The following is a 20,583-nucleotide window of genomic DNA, read 5'->3' on the forward strand; positions in this document are numbered from 1 at the left end:
GCAAGTTAAACTAAATTCCAGTCCAGAAATCTTTTTACTGCGAGCCAGTTTTTGAGTAAGTGACCCAAAGGCTTTGAGGGAATGGTCTGGATAGAAACTTTGGTGCTCATGTCAGCGGTGTATTTTTAGAACAGTAAAAATAATCTTCATGGAAAATAGTAGCTTTACAAGTCTGGATGTAGAAGCCCTTCCTTTGCCCACAGAACAAGATAAAATTAAACAGTGAACACATGGCTGTCAGACCTGCAGCAAGCAAAAAATCTCAAAGCACCATCCAGCTACAGCGGTGATGGTAACACGTTAGTCAGACCAACTTATGTCCTTTATCAGATCCCTGCAAATTTTTTTATGCATTTGTTCCTAAGAGTTTCTTATTGGCAGCAGCTTCAACCTTGGCTGATAGAGTGATTAGAACAAACACAATTTATCCTGACACGATGTTCCCAAATTCTTATCTGAAAAGTTTAATCAAGGCTGATTGGTTTTCATTTTTCCCCAGCTAACATCTGGATCTTTCCTACTCTGTGTTATTAAAATTTCAGTGTTTCTTTTTCCATCACTGGGAAGTATTTGGTACAGATTTACCAATCAATTCAGAATGACAACAGCAACAATAAAATGCTTCATAAGCACAACAAGCAGCAGGACAGCGGCTAAATTAAAAGCAAGTTTGTATATGCTTGACAAAAACACAAGATTAAAGCTAGCATTTGTTGGGAACTGCTTTTTATTGAAGGCAGTGAGTCTGACAAAATGAATTTGCTCCAGCCTTAACCCTAAATGTCCAAGGTAATTTTAGAATGACTTCTTCAACATTAGTGCACAGGTATCCAGGAACAGGCCACGGCATCAGTGAGGTCCTGCTCAGTCCCACCTACTCCAGCCAGGCGAAGGAAATTAAAACATGACTGTTTCCAATCATCAGATTAATACAACAGATACAAACCAGTACAGCCAGGGTCTACTCATTCAAAATAGGAGGGCTGTGCACTGCACTAATACACATTAGGGCCCAACAGATCTTTAAATCACTTCTATTTATTTAGTCATTCTACTCCTGCTGTCACTGAATTCTCCAAGAGCTGCCATAAAAGGCTAGAGTCTGATCAACTAGCCAGCAACCAGGAAAACCATCATAGTATCAAATGGGCAAGAAAGGCCCAGACACATCCAGCCTCACACTTCTAATCATTCCAACCTCTCTGCAGAGCTGACGGAGAAAAGGGCACCTTTGCAGGCAGTCTGTGTTCAGACTCACTCACCAACTCACTCCTGGACAAGGCTCCTTTCTCCCTTGCCCTAGAAAGATCTGGTGATGACTTGGGCTCAGCAAGTAGGCATAAACACGGATTTTCACATGGGATAAGGCTCTTGGCTCATTAATACTTCTAGCAGAGCGACAAATTCCTCTATTGGGAAAATAAACCTTCACTCAGTAGTGGGAAATTCATCACCTGTCTCCCAAGAAGTTACAATGGTCCTGTATATTCACACATCAGCCGAGCTCAGGGTGTTAAACAGAAAATCCCTCTGCTACTCACACTTTCCCAGGGACCAGTTCTTGATGGAAGTGCTAGTGACAGACACCTGCAGAGAATGGTCTACCTTTATTTGGCAACAAGAAGAAAAAGTCTTGAAGATTAAAGATATTCCCCTAGGCTCCTGTTGGCATTTTCTAACCTTTTTAGCTGTCATACACAAATAAAACCATCAGAAGAGAGTGAAATACTTCACCTGAGAACAATACACAGCCTGGGTCCTTGCAGTAAGGTGGCTGCCTGTAGAATTTGCTGCTACAGGAAAATGTTTCACAGGTACTTTGACACAATTCTCAAATAAGATCCCATGAAGGAAGGAAGACAAGTTCTCCTTCAGTCACCTGTTCTAAAGGGTCCAGGGAACCCTTCTGGCCTTCACAGAGGTTACTCCTGATTCTGTGTTCCTGTCATCTGACCAGACCCCTGCTCTCTCTTCTGCAATACCAGCCCAGTTCAGTAGGTCAAGCTTGTTTCAAGAGACAAGAACTTGTGCCTGACTAATTTCCTTGTTGGAATTAGCCCGCCTGAGGAAGAGAAAAAAATCCACGTCGAGCTGTACTATTGGCTTTCTTCATTATTATTTTCTGTACTGTCATCTGAAGGTTACCCAGGACTGATTCAGGATCGAATCCCAAATCTGGATTGAAAAACTCAATGGCTCAGGTCCAACCTAAACCTCACAGCATCCTCTTACACTGACTGACTTCCAAGTTCACAAACGGTCTTTTTCAGAACTCTTCAATCAATAAGTTCTTACTTGAACTTTTATTTTATGGATATTATGTCAAATTTTTTTAAGAGGAAGTTTATTCTGGTCCTTTATCAGTGTGGGAACAACACCTGCCAATGGTAGAGCAAAGTGACCCAAGAACCTCTTTGGATTTCAGCAGAAACACCAAGACAAAGCACTGCTTCCTCAGAGATTTAACCAATTCAGGGTTAGGAGCCCAGTCCAAGCAGACTCTGCAGGGAAATCTTGAGAACTACTCAAAAATTTATTCAGAGCTATGGAGTTAAAGAGGCTTTTAGACACAGTGTGTAATCTTGTCAGAGCCAATTAGATCAAAACAAAAGTGACGGGAAATCCTCCCCGTTAACGTGCAAAAAGCTCTCGTTATTGTGTTGTGTCTCACTAGACTTGCACCTCCATCCTCCGTGACTTCATCACCACAGAGCATTAATTATTAATGTGAAGCCACACTTTTTTTAGATAGGGAGAAAGAAGGCATCTTAACAGAGGTAATTTTCAATTGCATCAAATGGACATTCAGGTTCTTTGACAAGCTGGAGACCTCCAGGGCAGTACCTTGCTTTCCTGACAGCTAATACCCGATGGCAGGATTTCCTTGCTAGTGTCCCACTTTTCTGGAGGACACACAGGACTCACCCAGGAGCTCCTCTGGGACAGCCTGCCCTGGTACACTGCAGGGCCAGGGTGCAGTGGTCCGGCCAGGCAGCCCAAGCCCAGGGAAGATTCGAGCATGGAGCACAACCACAATCATGCCTGGCCTGCCCACAGCACAGGGACATGCTTCCCTCCTCTGCCTCCACCCCGTGCCCAAACTGCTCAGACACAAGGCAAGGTTTGGTTCAAACACAACCCGAGGCTTAAAATATGTAGATCTATCCTTGGGTTCTTCCCCACTGGCTGCTTAGATACCACCTTCTCCCACTCCCTCACTGCTCCAAACATCTCTAGTTAAGACACCAGAGATGATGATAAAGCCAGACAAGGTCTCAAGGGATTAAATTATTAACAGATGAGCCAGAGCAGATTCCAAATCTCTGGTATCTATGCTCATGCCTGTTACATTTCTATAAAACCCCCACAGATCACACACATACATGTGTGCTCAACACAGCAGCACCAGGCCTCTCACCAGCAGCACTTTGCCTGAAACTGCTGCCATTTCACAGGCACTGGGGATGGAATTCAACAGATTGTTGCTTTTGGTTCTGTCTTCACCAAACAGTTATAATTCAGCTAGGAACTAACCAATGCACACAGACACGTGTGTGTGCCATAAAGGGAAGCTAAATAGGACTTTTCTTTCGGTTTGTTTCAGCTTATTACCCTGCCCCTCAGGACCTTTAACATATTTTTAGAAAGTATTGAATTCAAGCAAAGAACAGAGAAGAAAAGTGTGTCTGTGTGATTTCACCATCCCACTACTACCATGGTGGCATTTTACAGCATCTCCTTGTGTAAAGGTTGTTTTTTTGGATAACATTTTTCTTTTAAGATTTATAACATGAAGATTTTAAATCACTTGGATGCACGCATCCATCTTGTTTTATTCACAGGGTACTGGTGAGATTTTGATTTCTTTTGTTTTGGGGTGGAAAGAAAGGGATAAAGAATTTGTTGGGGTTTTTTTTCTTAGCTTGTTTGAAGCTATGTAGGTAGTTAATTTTTAACTGTGGAATCCATTCTTCAGAAAGCAGGAAATTATTTTTTCACTGCCTCCCCTCAGCAAGAAGGCTAAATATTTTTGGTGAAATAGAATGGATGCAGTACCAGAACAGATCAATAAGGAGGGCCTGCATGTTACATGTCTGCAGAGGGAGGCAGTGGAGACACAGGGGAAGGTTCTGATCCAAAAAGAGCTGAACCTTGTGAGTTTTGAAGCAGGTCCTCAAAGGACACATGAGAAAGGAAGTTTACAATACTGCTGGTGAAAAGGAAAGAATAGAGAAACAAAGCACAGAGAAGGAAAACCAGGATGGAGGAAGTGAAGCTGGAAGGATGACCCAGAGAATATTTACGATCGTTGATCACAACATGACCTACAAAACAGGACTCCAGCTTTGCAAAGATTTGTGCTGGGGGAATAGAGCCTACGAAGGCAGGTAGGTTGAACTGTCCCATCTACCGCCACCATGGACCTGGAAGTCTCTGCTGCTCCAGGACCTGGTGTCTCCTACAACACCAAGTCTTAGGTCTCCCCAGTCGTGCCTCTGAAAGCTCCTTCTGCAATATTTCCGCCAGAAAAGCAGCAGACACTGCTGAACATCCACTAAATAGTAGCAAGTCCAAGCACAGCTGGTCAGAATCAAGACACTCAGAAAAGGAATTGGAGGCACTGGGCTAGATTTCCAACTGAGGCACCAAATTGGACTTCAGGAAATTACTCTGCAAGGCCTTGGGTAAATCAGATAACCTTTCCAGTTCTCTGAACATGCCTGAACACAGTTTTGTATCAATCTGACTGTAAAGAAATCAACAGAGGTAAATTAATGATCCCTATCACACCTGCAGACGTACAGATTGCATTTTAAACATTTTTAGTCTGATAGCTTGATTTGTTTCAAAACAAAAATGAATGACCTGCTTTAATCACTCTGATTTTGTTTGCACTGATTGATGAAGTCGGTTTGTAGAATCCAGCAGCGGGATTTTAAGCAGAATAAAACTCCCTTCCCATCACATAAACAGAGAAATTACAGCTGGAAAGACCACGAGAGGTCATCTAAAATATTCCCTCTGCCCCAAAATGGAATCAGTTCTACCTAAACCATTCCCTCACTGCTCACACACCCAACCTACTAAACTGTGCAGCTACAGTCACAGTCCCTTCCCTCAGCTCTGCAGTTTCAGTGCCCTTCAAAACGAAGCCTCAGTCTCTGCAGGAATTCTGCTGCTATTAATACTTCATTTCCCATAACACAACTTATTTTTAAAAAGTTACATACGATGTAATGGCTCTGAATTTAAGTTATCAAAGAACAAGCTTTGCTTTTGATAATCTCTATTTCTAGAAATGCTATAATTTCTCTTTAAACAGGATTTATTTTTTCCACATATTCTGTTACTGATTTGGAATCTCAAAATGTGTTTTAGCTCCATGGGGAAAAGCTCTGGCTATCCATCTCTTAACTACTAATCTGTTTTTTCTATTAAGACAGTTGAGTCTCTCCTCCCTCAAACTTGTCAGCTATACTGATGAGTCACTAATTGATTTTTTTTCCTCTCTCTTTTTTTTTTTTGGAAACAAGTACAGTAGGCTAAAATCAAGTAAGAAGACTACTGAAGAATTCAATTAACTTCTGGCTCGATTGGTAATAAATAGTGCAGTATTGTACTCTGCCACTCTTTATTCTTGTTCTAGTGTCTGGAGACTGCCCAGATGTTGTGTCCTCTGGGTTTTTTTGCTGTGGAAGGCTTTTGCCTCTGGGCTGAGCAGTGCTCTCCTCTGCTCTCCTGCCTCCAGTTAATCTACATGGCTGTCAGAGCTGTCACATGAATGGTGAATCATGGCCTCTCACTGCAATCACTTCAGCCCCTGGGGAAGTGCTGGGAGCGGACAGCTGCACAAACCCCCCCACCCAAGCAAAGTTTCTCCTGGATGAGGATTTTCCAGATCAACTTTGAAATAATCACAAAGCCTGACTGACAGGTCCCTGGTTTTTAAATAACTGAAATTTGTCAAAAACAAATTGGTTGTCTTTCAAACAGACACCCTGGCTGAGTTTTTTTTTTTTTAATTCTTCTCTTTCCTTTGCTGACTTTCCTATTTCCAAACAACAACTGGTCCGTTTTCTTCTAAACAAACTTGAATTACAAAGGAATGTTGTTCTGCTATACTTAATAGATTTGCACATTTTTCCCTTTCTTCTTTAGTCTTTCCCAGTATAACATATAATCCTTTGCACCTGCAAAAGCTCCACAGACTGCTGACTGCCAAGAATCCACCACGTGACCCTGCTTCCATGACCAGAGATCCTGTGTTTAAAGAGAAAGAAAAATAAAAAGTTATTAAATGTTTGAATCTATCTGATCCCCATGTGAGTTAACTCCGAGGATGGGAACTTAAGTGAAAAGCTATTTTTGTGGCATTTTTTAGTGATGTAATAAGTGATTTTTCCCAAGGAACTTGTGTACTTGAACGAGCAGATGGAGTGAGAGAGATGTCTGGAACTGAGGGCTTGAAGCAAATTGCTTTCAGGGAATTCATATGTATGTATTTAAGCCTGTGGCCATGCAACTTTGCAAATATTTTGTGAATTTATTTTCTTTTTGGCAGATAAAACAACGCAAAGCAAAACACTGAGCGGGGCAGGGGGGAGAGGCATGCAAAAACCAGCATCAGCTCAGCTCAGATGTACCAAGGCTCCTACTTAAAATGAATAGTCCCCAGAACCACAAGATTTAAGTCTTGTTTGCTCCCCTACATTTCTTAAACCAACCCTTCCCATCCCTTTCCCCCAAAAACCCCATCGTTCAGGAATTACTCTTATCACACCCAAAGCAGGTGTGTCTCTGTTTCTCACTTGGCGTCCTTAGGGACCACGTACCCTCCTCTCCTCGGCTCCCACCCACCCTGCTGCCACCCCTCAGCTCACAGCAGCATTTCAACATGCACGTTTGCAAGCACCAACAGGAACAGTGCCTCCTAAAAACCTCTCAGGAGTCACCTCAGCCCGTCTGATGAGCCCGAGTGGTGCCAGCAGCAAAGGCCAGCTGGGATGGTTGTACTATGGCAGCCATGGTCACTGTGTTCTCTCCTCCTCCACTCTGCTCCACCCCCCCATCCCCATCTCCTAAAACACTTAATGCTGGAAGCTCTCTGGAGGAGAGGTTTCTGGTTTATGATGTGAGGATCAGTGCTGAGCAAAACGCGATGGGATCCATGGCCCTTCTGAGGCCTACCACAGAGAAATCAGGAATTTTATTTTATAGCTGAGGCCTTCCCCTTCTTTTTAAAGTCATATTACTTCTATGCTATAAAATTTTCTTAAAAGCAATTGGTAGCTGTGCTAGGCTGAGATATTGCTCTGGGGCTCCTGGTCTTCAGTACAGCAACTTTCCACTGGAGCAGGAGAACTCTTCCCTTGTTTGCTGACTCTTCATTTAACACACTGTCCTCGTGACTTGCTTATTCCAACTTGGCCGGTGGTTATATTTCAGTTGAATGTTTTAAAAATCAAACTGTTCAAGCAACAATGGCCAGCCACAATGTTGTTTGGTACCCTGCCATAGCTAAATAGCTGCAGTTCTGCTGTACGAAAGCACTAAAGGGATTCCAGTCTCTTTAATGCTAGCCATTCTTTTCCTGGTGTTTTTAGTATGGGATGCTATTCTGCCGTCACCCACAGCAGAAACTCATTTTCATCTCATAAATAAATAAATAGGGATTCATAATTCTTCAAAACCATAATATGCTTTTCTGGAATAACTTACAGTCTTTTGGACACACAGTTCTCTCGCAGCTCAGCCCTGCTGGATGAAGGACACAGTGCTCCCTAAGACAAACAGTACTACCTTCCAAAGTGTCTGGGTGTTGTAATAGCATAAATCCCACCTTCAACACCCCTTTCCAAAACACTTCAGGTGCTTAAAAAGACCTCAAATTGAAAATCAGGGTTTAGAAACTTAAATGCTGGAGCCACTTGATAAAAAAACAGAATTACTGTATTTTTTCATTAAACGTTCTCCAAAGGTCTGTACCTCTACAGCTAAATCCAAGAACTTACAGCAGCTACTTCTGCCATGAAAAAAAAAGCACTGTGGAAGAGCTGCTGGAGGACTAAGAGAAAAATCAGCCCATTAATACAGACATTCATGGCTCTGCCAGAAGCCCAGCCTATTCTCAATCATGATGGGGTTTTATGTTAATGTCATTGTCCAAAGAAGAAGGAAAAGGTCATTCTTATTTCTTGGCATGTAGCTCTGAAATCTAGTTTCTGATAAAGCCTGGCTTCCCAGTGCAGCTCTGCACAAAGAGCCTTTGCCAAGCAAGGCACACGGTGATGAATTCCCATCCATTATGCCTGCAAATTGACAACAGGTATTTGCAACAATCATGCAATATGGAAAATGGTTTAAAAGGGTGGAGCCAGGAACAGTTCAATTAAATTAGGGAAAAGGAGAATTGAGGCTGGAGAACAGGAAGAAAATTCCCCAAGAGTGAGGTCTACTGAACCGCAGAGCCAGCCTCCCCAGGGAGGAGAGGAAAGCCCTCTCCTTTGAGTCATTTAAAAATAGATTGGAGAAGGCACTCAAGATTGTACTGTGGGGAATAATCCTGCGTTGGCAAGGGCAGGATGAGATGACTTCACGCATTTCTTTCCATCTCCAATTTCAGTGATTCACCCAGAGCTCCAAACCTGAACACGCAGAAGAGCAAGAGAGAAGCAGGGCACGAGGACATCACCCCGGAGGAAGCCAAGAGGAACAAGTGTCACAGGGCCAAGAGGACCAGCAGGACTCTGGTCCAAATTCTTTCTAACCACACAATGCTACGGGCCAAGATGACGTGCTGAAGGTCACACATGCTTCCTCTCATAGCCCATGGGCCAACTAATTGACAGGGCTTCGTGGTAAGTCGGGATTGTAAGTTCTTTGAAAACGCCTTTGTGCTGCACTGAGCAGGTTTTACCACCATTAAGACAGGGCAAAGCACAGAAGCTATTACAGACTTGTGGATTACTGTAAAATCAGGGCCTTGTTCCTGGAAAGAAATTCAGGATCCATATACAGATATCCCAAAAACACAGACTTTGAACAGAATTGGCTGGTTATTTGCAGTGATACAGGGCCTAGATCACGCTCTGCCAGCCCAGATGCTGCACAGAATCAGAAGAGCCTTCCACTCGGGGGGATAACAGCGAGAGGTCAGGTCAGGCAGAGGATGGGTGTCAGAGGCAGGCTCAGAGCCCACAGGCCACGGCTCAGCAGCTCCAAAAAGGGCAGAAGTGGCCACGTAATGCCTGCAGAAGCCCAGCAATGGCACCACTCTCCTTACAATATGAAACACAGCACGGGAATTATAAGCCACACAACTGCAACAGTTGGTTCAGCCTGGGTTCCCCACCACCATCACCAAAAGGCTCCTACCTGCTCACACTGTGCTCCTCCTGCAGAAGGCTGCAGGGGATAACCTGACTTTTCCAGGGCAATACCCATTCCCACTAGTATTCACAGCCTAGGAAAGCAGAAGGACAAGGAGCACATTACATGAAAGCAGCCGACATGCCAAGCCTGTGTCATGTGTATTCTATTAAGCTGAAGGCTGAATAGAAGACTTTGTTTTCCACTTCAAAGGACCCCATCCCAATCTCTCGCTCTTCCCTTATGAATAACAAATTGGAAATAAATCTTCTGGCTGAAGCACATGGAAACTCGTACAGTTGGGGCCCTCTGCAGCTTCCCAGCTCAATCACATGCTAATTTTTTTTGTAAACACTTTTATGTGATATATATGTAAATCTCACTGTGCTTTGCTGCACCATGTAAAGCAATACAGCGGGTGTGGCCTCAGGGGATGGGACACAGCAGGAAGCCTGAATGCAGATTTCCAATTATTCACAGGGATAATGTTCACAGAGAAGGGTCATGTTTTATATGTGGGCAGAGCCTTACTTTTCTTCCTAGTGATCCCATTTCACACTGTTCTATAGGCCAGTGTCCTCTAATTCTCACCACAAATGTTATTTAGCTCTTTTGATACTGAGAACACGAGGACACCCCATTTTGTTGGGCAGAGGGAGCACTGGAAATGTCAATCTAAGGCCTTCCAATCTGAAAACAAGTAAAAAGGAAAATATTACTGCTGTCTTTAAATACGGGGGGGGACGTACATGGTGCCCACAAATGTGAACTCCTCATGTGCTGTGGACACGTGGCCTCCAGATGGCCAATAACCTTTGACTAGTGCACACAACTCCTTACCTGTGTGTGCCTGCCACCTTTGCCATACATTTATGGTAGAAGTTAGGAGCAGAAATCAGCTGTCAGCTTTGTGCTCCCACTGCAGCCAGGTCTTGGTCTATATTCAGGGTATCTAAGCAATGGTAATCCAGAGGAAAATGCAATACTCACACCTCTCAAACCTGATGACCAGCCCAACGCCCCAAGTGCTGCAGGAAGCAACACAGAGAATGAGACGTCTCGGCCTTGATATTCTTCAGGCACTAAGAGGCAAGCAGATCTCATGGCATGCACTAATCTTGAGGCCTGCAGCTGAGTAAATATTACAATTCACACCAGTGATAAGCATCTCTAGTATTTCTACATATCCCTCTGTTCAAGACAGTGTTCAACTTCACGAGAACAGGGGGGAGAAAAATCTGTGCAAACTAATCACATGGATCTGTGTGCACGTGCAGTCCTGTAAGCTGAGGGAAGAAAAGCAGTTTTCAAGTTTGCCTTTGCTACCAGAGATTTTACTTGCAACGTGGCATTCTGCATGGCTGACCCTCACAGATGCATGGCACGTTAGCTACAGGAGAAGCAAAAAACTCATAAGCTGATTGCAGTTTCTATACATAAAGTCAAACATGGAGCACAGAGCCAAACGTCCTCCCCAGTGAATTTTTATGTGCATATGTGCAGCATATGTGCAAGTACATGTGTATATTATCTTGCAGGAAACATGCAAGCCCAAACATGGGAAAAATTCAATGATCTAAGTTCACTGTTGACATAAATGTTGAGACTCCGTTTGCACTAATGGAGTTGTGCTCACTTATGCCAGCGCTGATTTTGGTCCTAGAATTAAACCCACCCAAATCCTAGATAAATTGAAAGAGAACAAAAGTTGGCCTACATGCAAGAGCATATTTTTCATGTTAAAAGCATTTCATTCCCCTCTTCTGCCCATATAATGCTGCATTGATGTCTGTGACCCATTTGGATGTAAATCAAAATGGATGTGCTAAAAGCCTGGTTAAAGAAAATGTCTTCCAAACAGTGTTCCCATGGCAAGGCAGAACAGCCACACTCCGTTTCCATGGCACGAAGGGCCATGTGTGTGTCTGAGGAGGAAAACACACTTCTGAAAAATCACTTCAAAGTTCAGACAGTTTTCCTTGAGCATCTGCACTGCTACTACCTGCTAATAAATCTGTGCTTCATGGGCTTGTGTGAATAAATTACATGGAAGAACCATGAGCCTTATAAGGTTCTTCATCAAGAAGCGAGCGCCCAAATCAAATGGTGAGCCCTTTGCACTGATTACTTCGATATTCTACCAAACTTCTCCAGATGTCATTGGCAAGCTCAGCAACTTCTAGAGTGGCCTAGGCACTTGTGGCCTAGGCACGACCAAGAGTGTCACAATCTGGCTCTGTATCTATTGACTGTTTTCCTCTGGTCATTTTAAATGCTGCACTGATGACCCAAGACCATCTGACTCTCCCAAACGTGCCTGCAGTGCCGTGAGTGAGGGTTGCATTTGTTTCCTTCTCTTTGGTGCAGATGGTGTGCAGCATTCCTTCCACTGCGCCTCAAGACTGCGTGAATGACACTTATTGTGCCACTAATAAAGAGAGGGCTGTTTGCTGAACAGCTGTTGGGTACATTGTTCCTTTGTGAGAAAAACGCAGCCGTTATGCTAATGGCATGCACACGCTGCACGTTACATCACGCCTCCAAACGCCCTGTGGAAATATGTTTTCCTGATACAGCACCTAAGCAAATGGCAGACACATTAGGGTTATTTAACCATTAGGACTTAATCCCTAAATCAGCCCAACCCTTACTCAAAGAGGGAGCAAGGTATGGCAGAACACTTACCACACTGCCTGCAAGGAAATGGGTTTAAAGCTGGGCCTGGGTTTCATTTACTCCTGATTTACATGCAGCTGAGCACAGAGAAAAGAAATAGTAGACTGTTTCTCCAGGAAAAAAGGAAAAGGGTCACCTACCCATACAGCAGGGAAAGAGCCATTTAAGGCCCAGTTTGGCTACATTCCTTTATTTTCTACTTGCCCTCTTAAACAGCAACAGATCTGACTGTAAATTTTAGGAGGGAAATAGCATGTGGTTTATTGTTTCAATGGTGGAGTTATAAACACGTATATTACTGCTGAGAACCCCAGTTGCTGGGCAGAAGTATTCTGTAAGCTTTTCATTCTTATTAACTTTAAAAATCAGGTGCAATGAGCTCCAAGAAAGATTAGAGTCCTCACTCTCCACAGAAAGCTATCTAGCAGTCTTTGCACAGCAAGATTCAAGATATGTCTCAAAATATATCTGCACTGACCACTAAGAGTGAGGCTGAGCCCACCCTCAAACCAGTTTGTCCACACCCTGTACTGCCTAGCCCAGGCCCCAGAAGTTGAGCTCTCTGAAGGGGGGAACCAAGAGAACCAAGCAAACGATTTCATGTATCAATGCCCTCAGGTAAACCTATGGTTCAGTTCACCAGCAGATTTCCCCTCAATACAAGTGCCTTGTGCCTGGAGTGACAAATGAACCTGAACAGAAAACAGGGGACCTAAATCCAATCCCAAACCTGCTCTCCATCACGTGGGTAGAAACCAGTTTAGAACCAAACCAAGGAACTTTGTTCTGACCCAACCAATTTTTAGATCCTGCTCAGCCTCACAGGGGAACAGCTGGACTCTCCCCATTCTCTTTACTACAATGGCCCACTTATTTCACGGGGTGGAAATGTGCCCATGTGCACTCACCCTCTTCTCCAGAAGCCACCAAAGCATTCCTTCCTCTGCTTGTTCAGCATCTTACAGCACAGCAACCCACAAGGGAGACCTGCCCACATATCTCAGCTCCCTGTCTCCAGCTATTGCCTCTGAAGTCCAACCAAATATCTCTTTTTGTAAAACATCTGTTAATTTGTGAGACCTACAGATTTGAGAAAATCATCTTATTGCTAAAGCCAGTGACAAAAAAACTTGTGGGATCACTAGAGGTGCAGAAAGTCTAAGAACTTTAAGTTTTGCTCAGCAACGAGACAAAGAGAAACCCTGGCCCTACTGAGTGCCAGAAGAGCCAGACCTCACCTTGAGCATGGTCAGTTCAAGATCTTTATCTTTCTTAGCAGCTCCTGGGCCAGTGGAGCAGCACAGCCTGTGCCAGCCCTCCCGGAGAGGATAGGTGTGCAGGGGCAGGACTGGCTGACCCTGATGTTACACAGTCTTAGGAACATCCAAGTGTCTTGTCTTAGAATCAGGCATGTCTAATGAAAAAGACAAATGGTTCCCAGGATAGTAGGTTTGTTTTCCTTGAAAAAACCCCACCAACTAAACAAACAAAAAAACCCTTGTTTTTCAAGCCTACTCATTTGAGACCTATGTCCTCCAGTCCTGCCTGTTCCTTCCCTCCTTACCGGCTACCAAAGCCTTTTCTCCAGACATACAATACATTTGGTCTATAAAGAGACCATTCTCCACGTACAGCTGCATTTGAGTAACTCTCAGAGACTGGCTCTGAAGCACAGCCAACATGCAGAAATACAAAACCCAAGAGGACTGAGTCTTGTTTCACCTGAGACAGGTTTATCTTACACACAGCACTGTTCTTTGAAGGAGCTGACTAATTCCAGTGAGCCATAAGAAACAGGCATTTTTGACAAGATGTTTCTGAACTCAAGACCTAACCAGAGGCTCTTGATTTTCTGCAGGGTTTTAAAACTCTATTTTATTGAAAAAAAAAACCCTGATGCCCTGTATTTCTGTAATACCTCCACAGCAGAAATTAAAGTTATTTTTTTTCTCAGTTAGGTCTAAAAGAGAAGAATTATAGATTAAAACATGAAGTAAATGATAAATCACCTATGTGCTGCTGGTAGAACTCAGATATAATGATTACAAGTGCTGAATAAAACACCTGACCAGAACAAAACAAAAAGAAGGGGTGGGCTCCACAGTGCTGTAGTCATCTGAGCAGAGACTCCACAGCCCTGGCATCAGGGTGAAAGCAAGAGCTGCACTAGACTCTGTGTAACCCACAACAATTTCATGCCAAATACACAGCCCACAATGTGAAATTCCCACAATGAAGAACATACATATAGTATTTCCAAAGCAAGTTACAGAGGCACCCTGGAAATTCCAGGGCAGTGTACAAGGGGACTGTATCTTAAAACATTATTCCAAAACCTGAACTAATATGGGAGGCACTGTGCTTGGCTGGCATTTGGGAAACACACTACATCTATGCTCTGTTGCCTTTCTTCATGGCCAGCTGGTTTTGAGATGGGATCAAAAGCATTAGCCCCACATAAAAGAACCTAAACCTGATCAAACTGTCACAGTGGTATTCAACCATGGTGCTCCTCTGAGGGCTGGTGTAGCAGAAAGTGAATGAGATTTGAAACACCCCTTCTTTCCCTGAACTCTGGGAAAAATTCAGAATTGTTTTAGCTGTAAGGTTTGGGCTAAAAGGACAGAGAAGCACTACACTAGCTCACCCCAGCAGAAAATTACAATGTCTGTCCTGAAATCTCATACACCATAGCAGTTTCCTTCTCCCTTTCGGTTTGGTTAAATTACATCAATAATTTATACCTCAAATAAAATATAGAAAAATGGAGAATTAGGAAGAGAAAAGACATTAAGCACACATTATAGCAGTGGATCTGCCTACATCCAAAAATAAAAGGGGACTTATTTTGGTTTTTTTTAATTAAAAGCACCATAATTTCTTTACTGTTGTTTTCTGAGTCATTGTGAACTAAAAAAGGAGTCTATTAACTGTTCCTAAATTCTATGTTCACCCGAGTCACTGGCAGTAAGACTTGTATTTGAAGCAGTATCTGTTTCTTGCTAATTACTGCAATACCCCCTTTACCAGCACCCACAGCAAATGTAACCTTATAGTTCAGTGATCTATACAATGCTCTCTCTTCTTCTAACTTAGTTTAGTGCATGATATGCAAGTTTACTCTCACACAGGACAGCTGGCCCACAGTCACAGATAGGAGAAAACTGTGCATGTAAATTACGTGGCTAAAGCATGCTGGAAGCATAAGGAATGACTAGAGCAGCTTGGAGCAACGTAGATAGAGAAAATGGGATATAGAAACACCCAATTTGCTACCTATGACAAGCCTTTATTAGGCTTCTTTCAACTTAACACCCTGCTGCTGGTTGCAGCCAGCACATATCTGAAAGAAAAGGAAACTGTTCTCGTCCATGTGCCTCACTAACTGTCCTTTCATAGTGGAAAGATATTTTTCCTCATTTTTATGGTGATTAGCTTGTTCAGGGAATTGTGAGACTGAACCTATCTTCCATCAGCTTATGCAACTTTGTACTAGTGGTTTTAAAAATGACAGAGCCGCAGCACTTGTTCTGTTCTGATCTGTGAGATGGCCCACACGCATCATTCACAACTGCTCCTGCAGTTACTTTCTCAAGTAATCCCATTAATACAGTGCAGAATGGTCCCTCAGGCATCATCTCAATGACTCTTTTCTGTTCAGGCTTCGTGCCATTTTTCTCTCATCCTTTGCATTCCTAGTCCTTCATAATTACTGTCTCTTCACGCTCCCTTCGTGCACCCGTGAGAAGCCTTTCCCTGAGCCACACTCTCATTGATGCTACTGGCCACATCCAGCCTGTTGATGGGACCATAATGGTTTTTGTCATTTGCTGTACTGACAATTTTTTAAGAGCTTCATTCAGATAAACAAAACGTATTCTGCTTTCACTGCCTGGCTTTGACCATGACAAACCCTGAGCTCTCTCCCTCTGCTGAGCCAAAGTGTCTGGAGCATGCCAGACTGATTTTTGCAGTTTTCTACTCTTGGTTCCCCAGTAGAAGAATACATTGCAACAGGTTTGTGGAACAAACTGACACGGTTTTGTTTCTCTTCAGATCTGCACTGACCTCTTTAGATTAAACGTGATGCCTCATCATAAGTGACTCACTCCTGTAGCTGGCTAAATTCAAACTGTCTTCTTTAAAGTCTGTAATGTAAACAATACATTTTATTGTCACAGCTACGTGGATATTAATTAAAACAACTTTACTTTCTGAAACCAGCTACACAATGGTGCTGGTTTATGTGGTTTTGGCAAGAACACTGCACTTTTTCTCTTCAAGCTCTGCCACCTCTTGCTCCCAAACGTGGCTGCTGCACTAACTATGAGCAGGTCTAGCCAGTGTAGCTGCTGAAGAGTTTACAGAAAGCCATTCCTAGACACTGGCAGGGAAACAGATTCCTAATAAGGCAGCTCAAGCTTCCCTGTGCAATGGGATGATACCCAGACACCACAGCAAGCCGAGTTCACAAAGTACCTACAGAATCCTCTGCGAAACACAGCTCAGTTCTGTGAAGGCTCTTGATGTATTCCACGCTCCTCCTGCCTGTGGACTCATCTTTATACTGGACTGCCTGAAGCCTCTACATGCAAACATTCACACTCTGGGCTTGTTCCCCCCACCCCAAGCTAGAGACACGCAGGGAGAGAAAAATCTATTGTCCCAACAAAACATACCAGCACCAAGTTTGGGTCTCAGTGCTGAGCTTGCTCTGAAGTCCAGCACCCTTAACAAGAAGAAAGTTTCTCTCCCCAGCTCCTCTCTTATAATATTATATTTTGCTGCAATGCTTTTAATGACCTGCAATAATTCTCTGTGCTTCCAACCTAGGATCTCAAAGCACCTGAAAAAAACCTTTCCTTCATCTTCTGTGGTGAGTTCAAGGAAAAACAGAGGGAGGGAGAAATTCCATGTCTTCAAATCCCACCTCTGCTCAAAAATCTAGACCCTGACTCTGACCATGATAAACAAAGCAACCAGCTGGTGGGAGAATAGCACATCATTCCAAACAACTGCTCTATTAAAACATCATCCAATGACACCTTCTTTAAATGACCTTTAAGTAAACTATAGGCAGTCAACCAAAATAGCTTTTCAGCAATACACTGAGAATCTCTCTGTCTACAAAACCCTGTCTCAAACAGCTTTCTCTGTATCATTCACAATTTCCTCTTACTTTAAAGAGCAAAACACTAAAAAAAGAAAATTAAAAAAAAATAAATCACACAACACAAGACAGTGGTCACTCTTTTTAAGCAGTAAAAAAAGCTAGAGCTGAAGATAAAATTTCTGGCACGCTGGGAGTAAAATTTAGCCTGCATGCCACAGATCAGTGGTTAGATATTCCCTGCTATGTTTCAGATATTCAGGCAAATGATCTTCACATGCACAGGTAGGTTGGCACATACTTACTGATTCTTGGAAATGCCCATAATAGCAATAATCAAATTAGAGAAGTTACCATGGAAAGCCTTTGCAAACTGTGTAACTTATATTTCCATCACTAAAGAGGACTTACCTTTAATGACTCCCAGAGGGGAAACTGTACCAGAGAGAAAGGAATCTGGAGAGGTGGGAAAAGAAAAAAAAAAACAACAAAAACAAAAAGCAACAACATAATGTTACACAAGCAAATTGGGTTGGCATGTTCCTCAACTGGCTAAATTAGGAACAGTTATTGTTCCCCCAGTGAACTGCAGCTTATTACACTTACAAATCTTTACGGACACTTTATGTACGCTGCCATTAAATGACTGGTTTCACTAAAGCAGTTTTACTTTGTTTATCACATTCCCTGCTGAGAGGTTAATGTATTGTTACCAGGGTGGCCTAGAAGAGCAATAAGCAGTGTGATCTAGTGCAGGGACATTCTTGGTTTGACACTCAGCCAAGAAAGCCATAAGGATGGTTCAAGAAACACGTTCCCAAGGCCAGCAACGCAGCTTGGCAAAAAAACATCGTCAGCAATGCACACTCTCACAGATGCTGAGCTGAAAACAGTTGTGCTCCAACCAGGGTTTTGCAGTTGGGCATCAGCTGCAGAAACTTCCCTGAATGTCTCCTGGTGATTTCCATTGAGCAAGCTCCCTTGAGAATTAAAAGCAGGTTGTGAAGAACTACCACAATTCAACTTAAAATCAAGGGAGAAACTTGGTGGTTCTCTTCTCATTGCCTGTAACATGAGGTTCTTCTGTACAGCAACAGCCTGTAGCTCTGTCTAGGCTCATTCCTGCTGTCATATGTCCCCATCAGTGCCTGTGCATTTCCAGGTCCTTTACAGATTTTGCCCTGATAAACACCTCATGACTCTCTTAACACATGGGGAAAAGAAGCAAACGTCCGCCTCCATCAGCTCTGGGGGTTGTGCAGGGCTAACATTGAGTCAGTTTTCATCATGAACACAGTGATTCTTTGCAACAGGAGACATCACTTTCCAAGGTTATGCCTTCTCTTATAGTTCCTTCCTCCTCAAAATTCTCCAGTAAATTCTTTCTTGTCCTTCACCACTCTGAGATGTTCTGTCCCATACGTACCTCTGGTACCAACCCTGACTTTGCTACCTCCAGGCTGAGTAGCTATCTCCAGACGTCTCAGAGAAAGGGGTCCCTAGGAAAACACCACCTTGTCCTAGAATTGCCCTTCAGCTGTATCTGCAGGTCTGCTTTGCCCCTTCCTAAGCCTTCTGCAGTTATCTCCTCCTCTTGGACAGCTGGTCAACCCCAGGTTCAAATCTTCCAAGTATCTGTTTTCTTCTATTTTATCTTTCTCCCCCAAACATGATGCATGTTGGGTTAGTTTTCCCCCTCATTTAGGCTGGTTTTGCAGTTCATGTATCAAATAATTAAGTCTCAGAAAGTACTAATTCACCTTTTGTCATGAAAAGGAGTAGATACTCGAAATAGATCATGCTTAACTAATGCCAACATCTTTGCTCTGAGTAATGTCAGTTTAAAAACATTCAGTAAAGAGATGAATGGCTTATTAAACCCAAATTCAAGGTACACAAAGGCATCTGAAATGGTACATCTATTCAACATCCCAAGAGTTAAAGAGTATTGTCTGCTTCACTGTGTTGCAACTAATGATTAATAAATGAGTCTATTAAGTTAATCTGCCAGGCAAAACTAAACTTGACAGACACCTGCCACAGAAAATTTGTTATCTATTCAGGCAGGAAATGGCAGTGAGAAGAAATCAATGTCACTGCTGTACATTGAGCTGACAAACTGAAATCTCAGAGGAAGTTTGTCATCTTGGACAATGAGCAATATCCCTGGTGGCATCTCAGAGCCCCACAATAAAGGTCAGGTATGGCTCTTATTTATCAGGGTCTTGAAACTCTAGTGTAGCAATTAAATTTCATTTTTAATACTGGGTGAAAAAGTCCAGCTATTTGACAGTAATGTGTGGTAATATATTTATGAGAAGATATATATACACCATGCTACTGCATCATTGTTGAACTGGAGATATATGGCATCATTTCTTTGCAGTGTAAAATGAAAAGCAATATAATCTTATATTATCTAGGTAAAAAAAATAGGGGAAAAAAAGAAACAATAGCCAATACATTTGCTTCAAATCTGTTAAAAGAGAGAAAAGGAAATGCTCTGTATCCAGCTGTACACCAAACAAAACAAGCTTTCAAATACAGTCTCCAAGTTTTGCTTTTTAATGCTTGTAAATGAGCGGCAAAATTACGCAGCTGTTAATAAGACAACAAGGAAAGCTTTTGACATAACCCCCTTTTTATCTCCTAGCTAGAAGCATTTCAGTCAAAGAGAAAATTTGTTCATGGTTGCTGTTTGATTTTCGGCATTTCGGTGTTTGCTTTCCACGTCCTGCTCAGCAGGGTCGGAGCTGGATGGGGATTATCAGTTTCACTTTTCCCCACACGCCCCATGAGATGTGCAGCATCCAAAACCCCTGGGAAGATTCTGGATGTATGTCAGTGGGACCTGCACAGCCACTGCAATCCCTCCTCTCCAGGATGGCTGCAGGATAAGGGCCTAAACATTCTTAAGTCGCACTTTAATAGAGTTTGAAAATTTGCAAAACCCAAGCACCACGAACAACAAGCAGAGCAGCAGCACCTTTGTTGCACTAAGATGGTCCTAATGAGATGCCCTACATTTTTTGGAGTCTGTCTGACAACAACCTGACTTAAGAACAAAACCCACATAAGCAATTTCATGGGTATTGGAATGAAAAGGAGCCTGGCTTCCCACAGATTTTGTTTTTGCCATCAGATTCTCTGAAGCCAAATCATTTCCGAGCCACATTCAGCAATATTCCCATAGCAGGGACTTCCATCACATTTCTTCTTGAGATGTATTCTACAGCCATTTTTGAGAGTTCCTATTACAAGCCTTCCCTCAAACCTCTTAATCACCTTTGTTCTCCCCCTCACAGACATATTTTCAAGAAACTTATAGGAACTTCTATTTATCTTCGCTGCCTCTGTCCTTCCACCACATTTCCGTGGTCAAGATGTGGAAGGGCTGCTGTGTGTTCATGTGTGCATACACCCTGCTT

At 42.9% G+C, this 20,583-nt stretch overlaps 1 protein-coding gene across 2 annotated transcripts in view; it reads right to left on the minus strand.

Annotated features, from left to right (window-relative positions):
- SLC25A26 (solute carrier family 25 member 26) overlaps positions 1-20,583 on the minus strand; it is an 86,254-nt gene that overhangs the window by 7,709 nt on the left and 57,962 nt on the right. Inside the window, exons 6-7 of one of the 2 annotated variants that reach the window (XM_027722956.2) lie at positions 17,567-17,611; positions 6,192-6,261 (exon numbers count right to left, since the gene is read on the minus strand). In XM_027722956.2, coding sequence (XP_027578757.1) covers positions 6,192-6,261; positions 17,567-17,611 — 115 coding nt within the window. The remainder of the gene's footprint in view (positions 1-6,191; positions 6,262-17,566; positions 17,612-20,583) is intronic. The other variant, XM_027722957.2, reaches the window with a different exon arrangement.

This window comes from Pipra filicauda, unplaced genomic scaffold (genome assembly GCF_003945595.2).
Source record: "Pipra filicauda isolate LSUMZ 115617 unplaced genomic scaffold, ASM394559v2 scaffold63_size3267554_pilon, whole genome shotgun sequence".
Lineage (NCBI taxonomy): Eukaryota > Metazoa > Chordata > Aves > Passeriformes > Pipridae > Pipra > Pipra filicauda.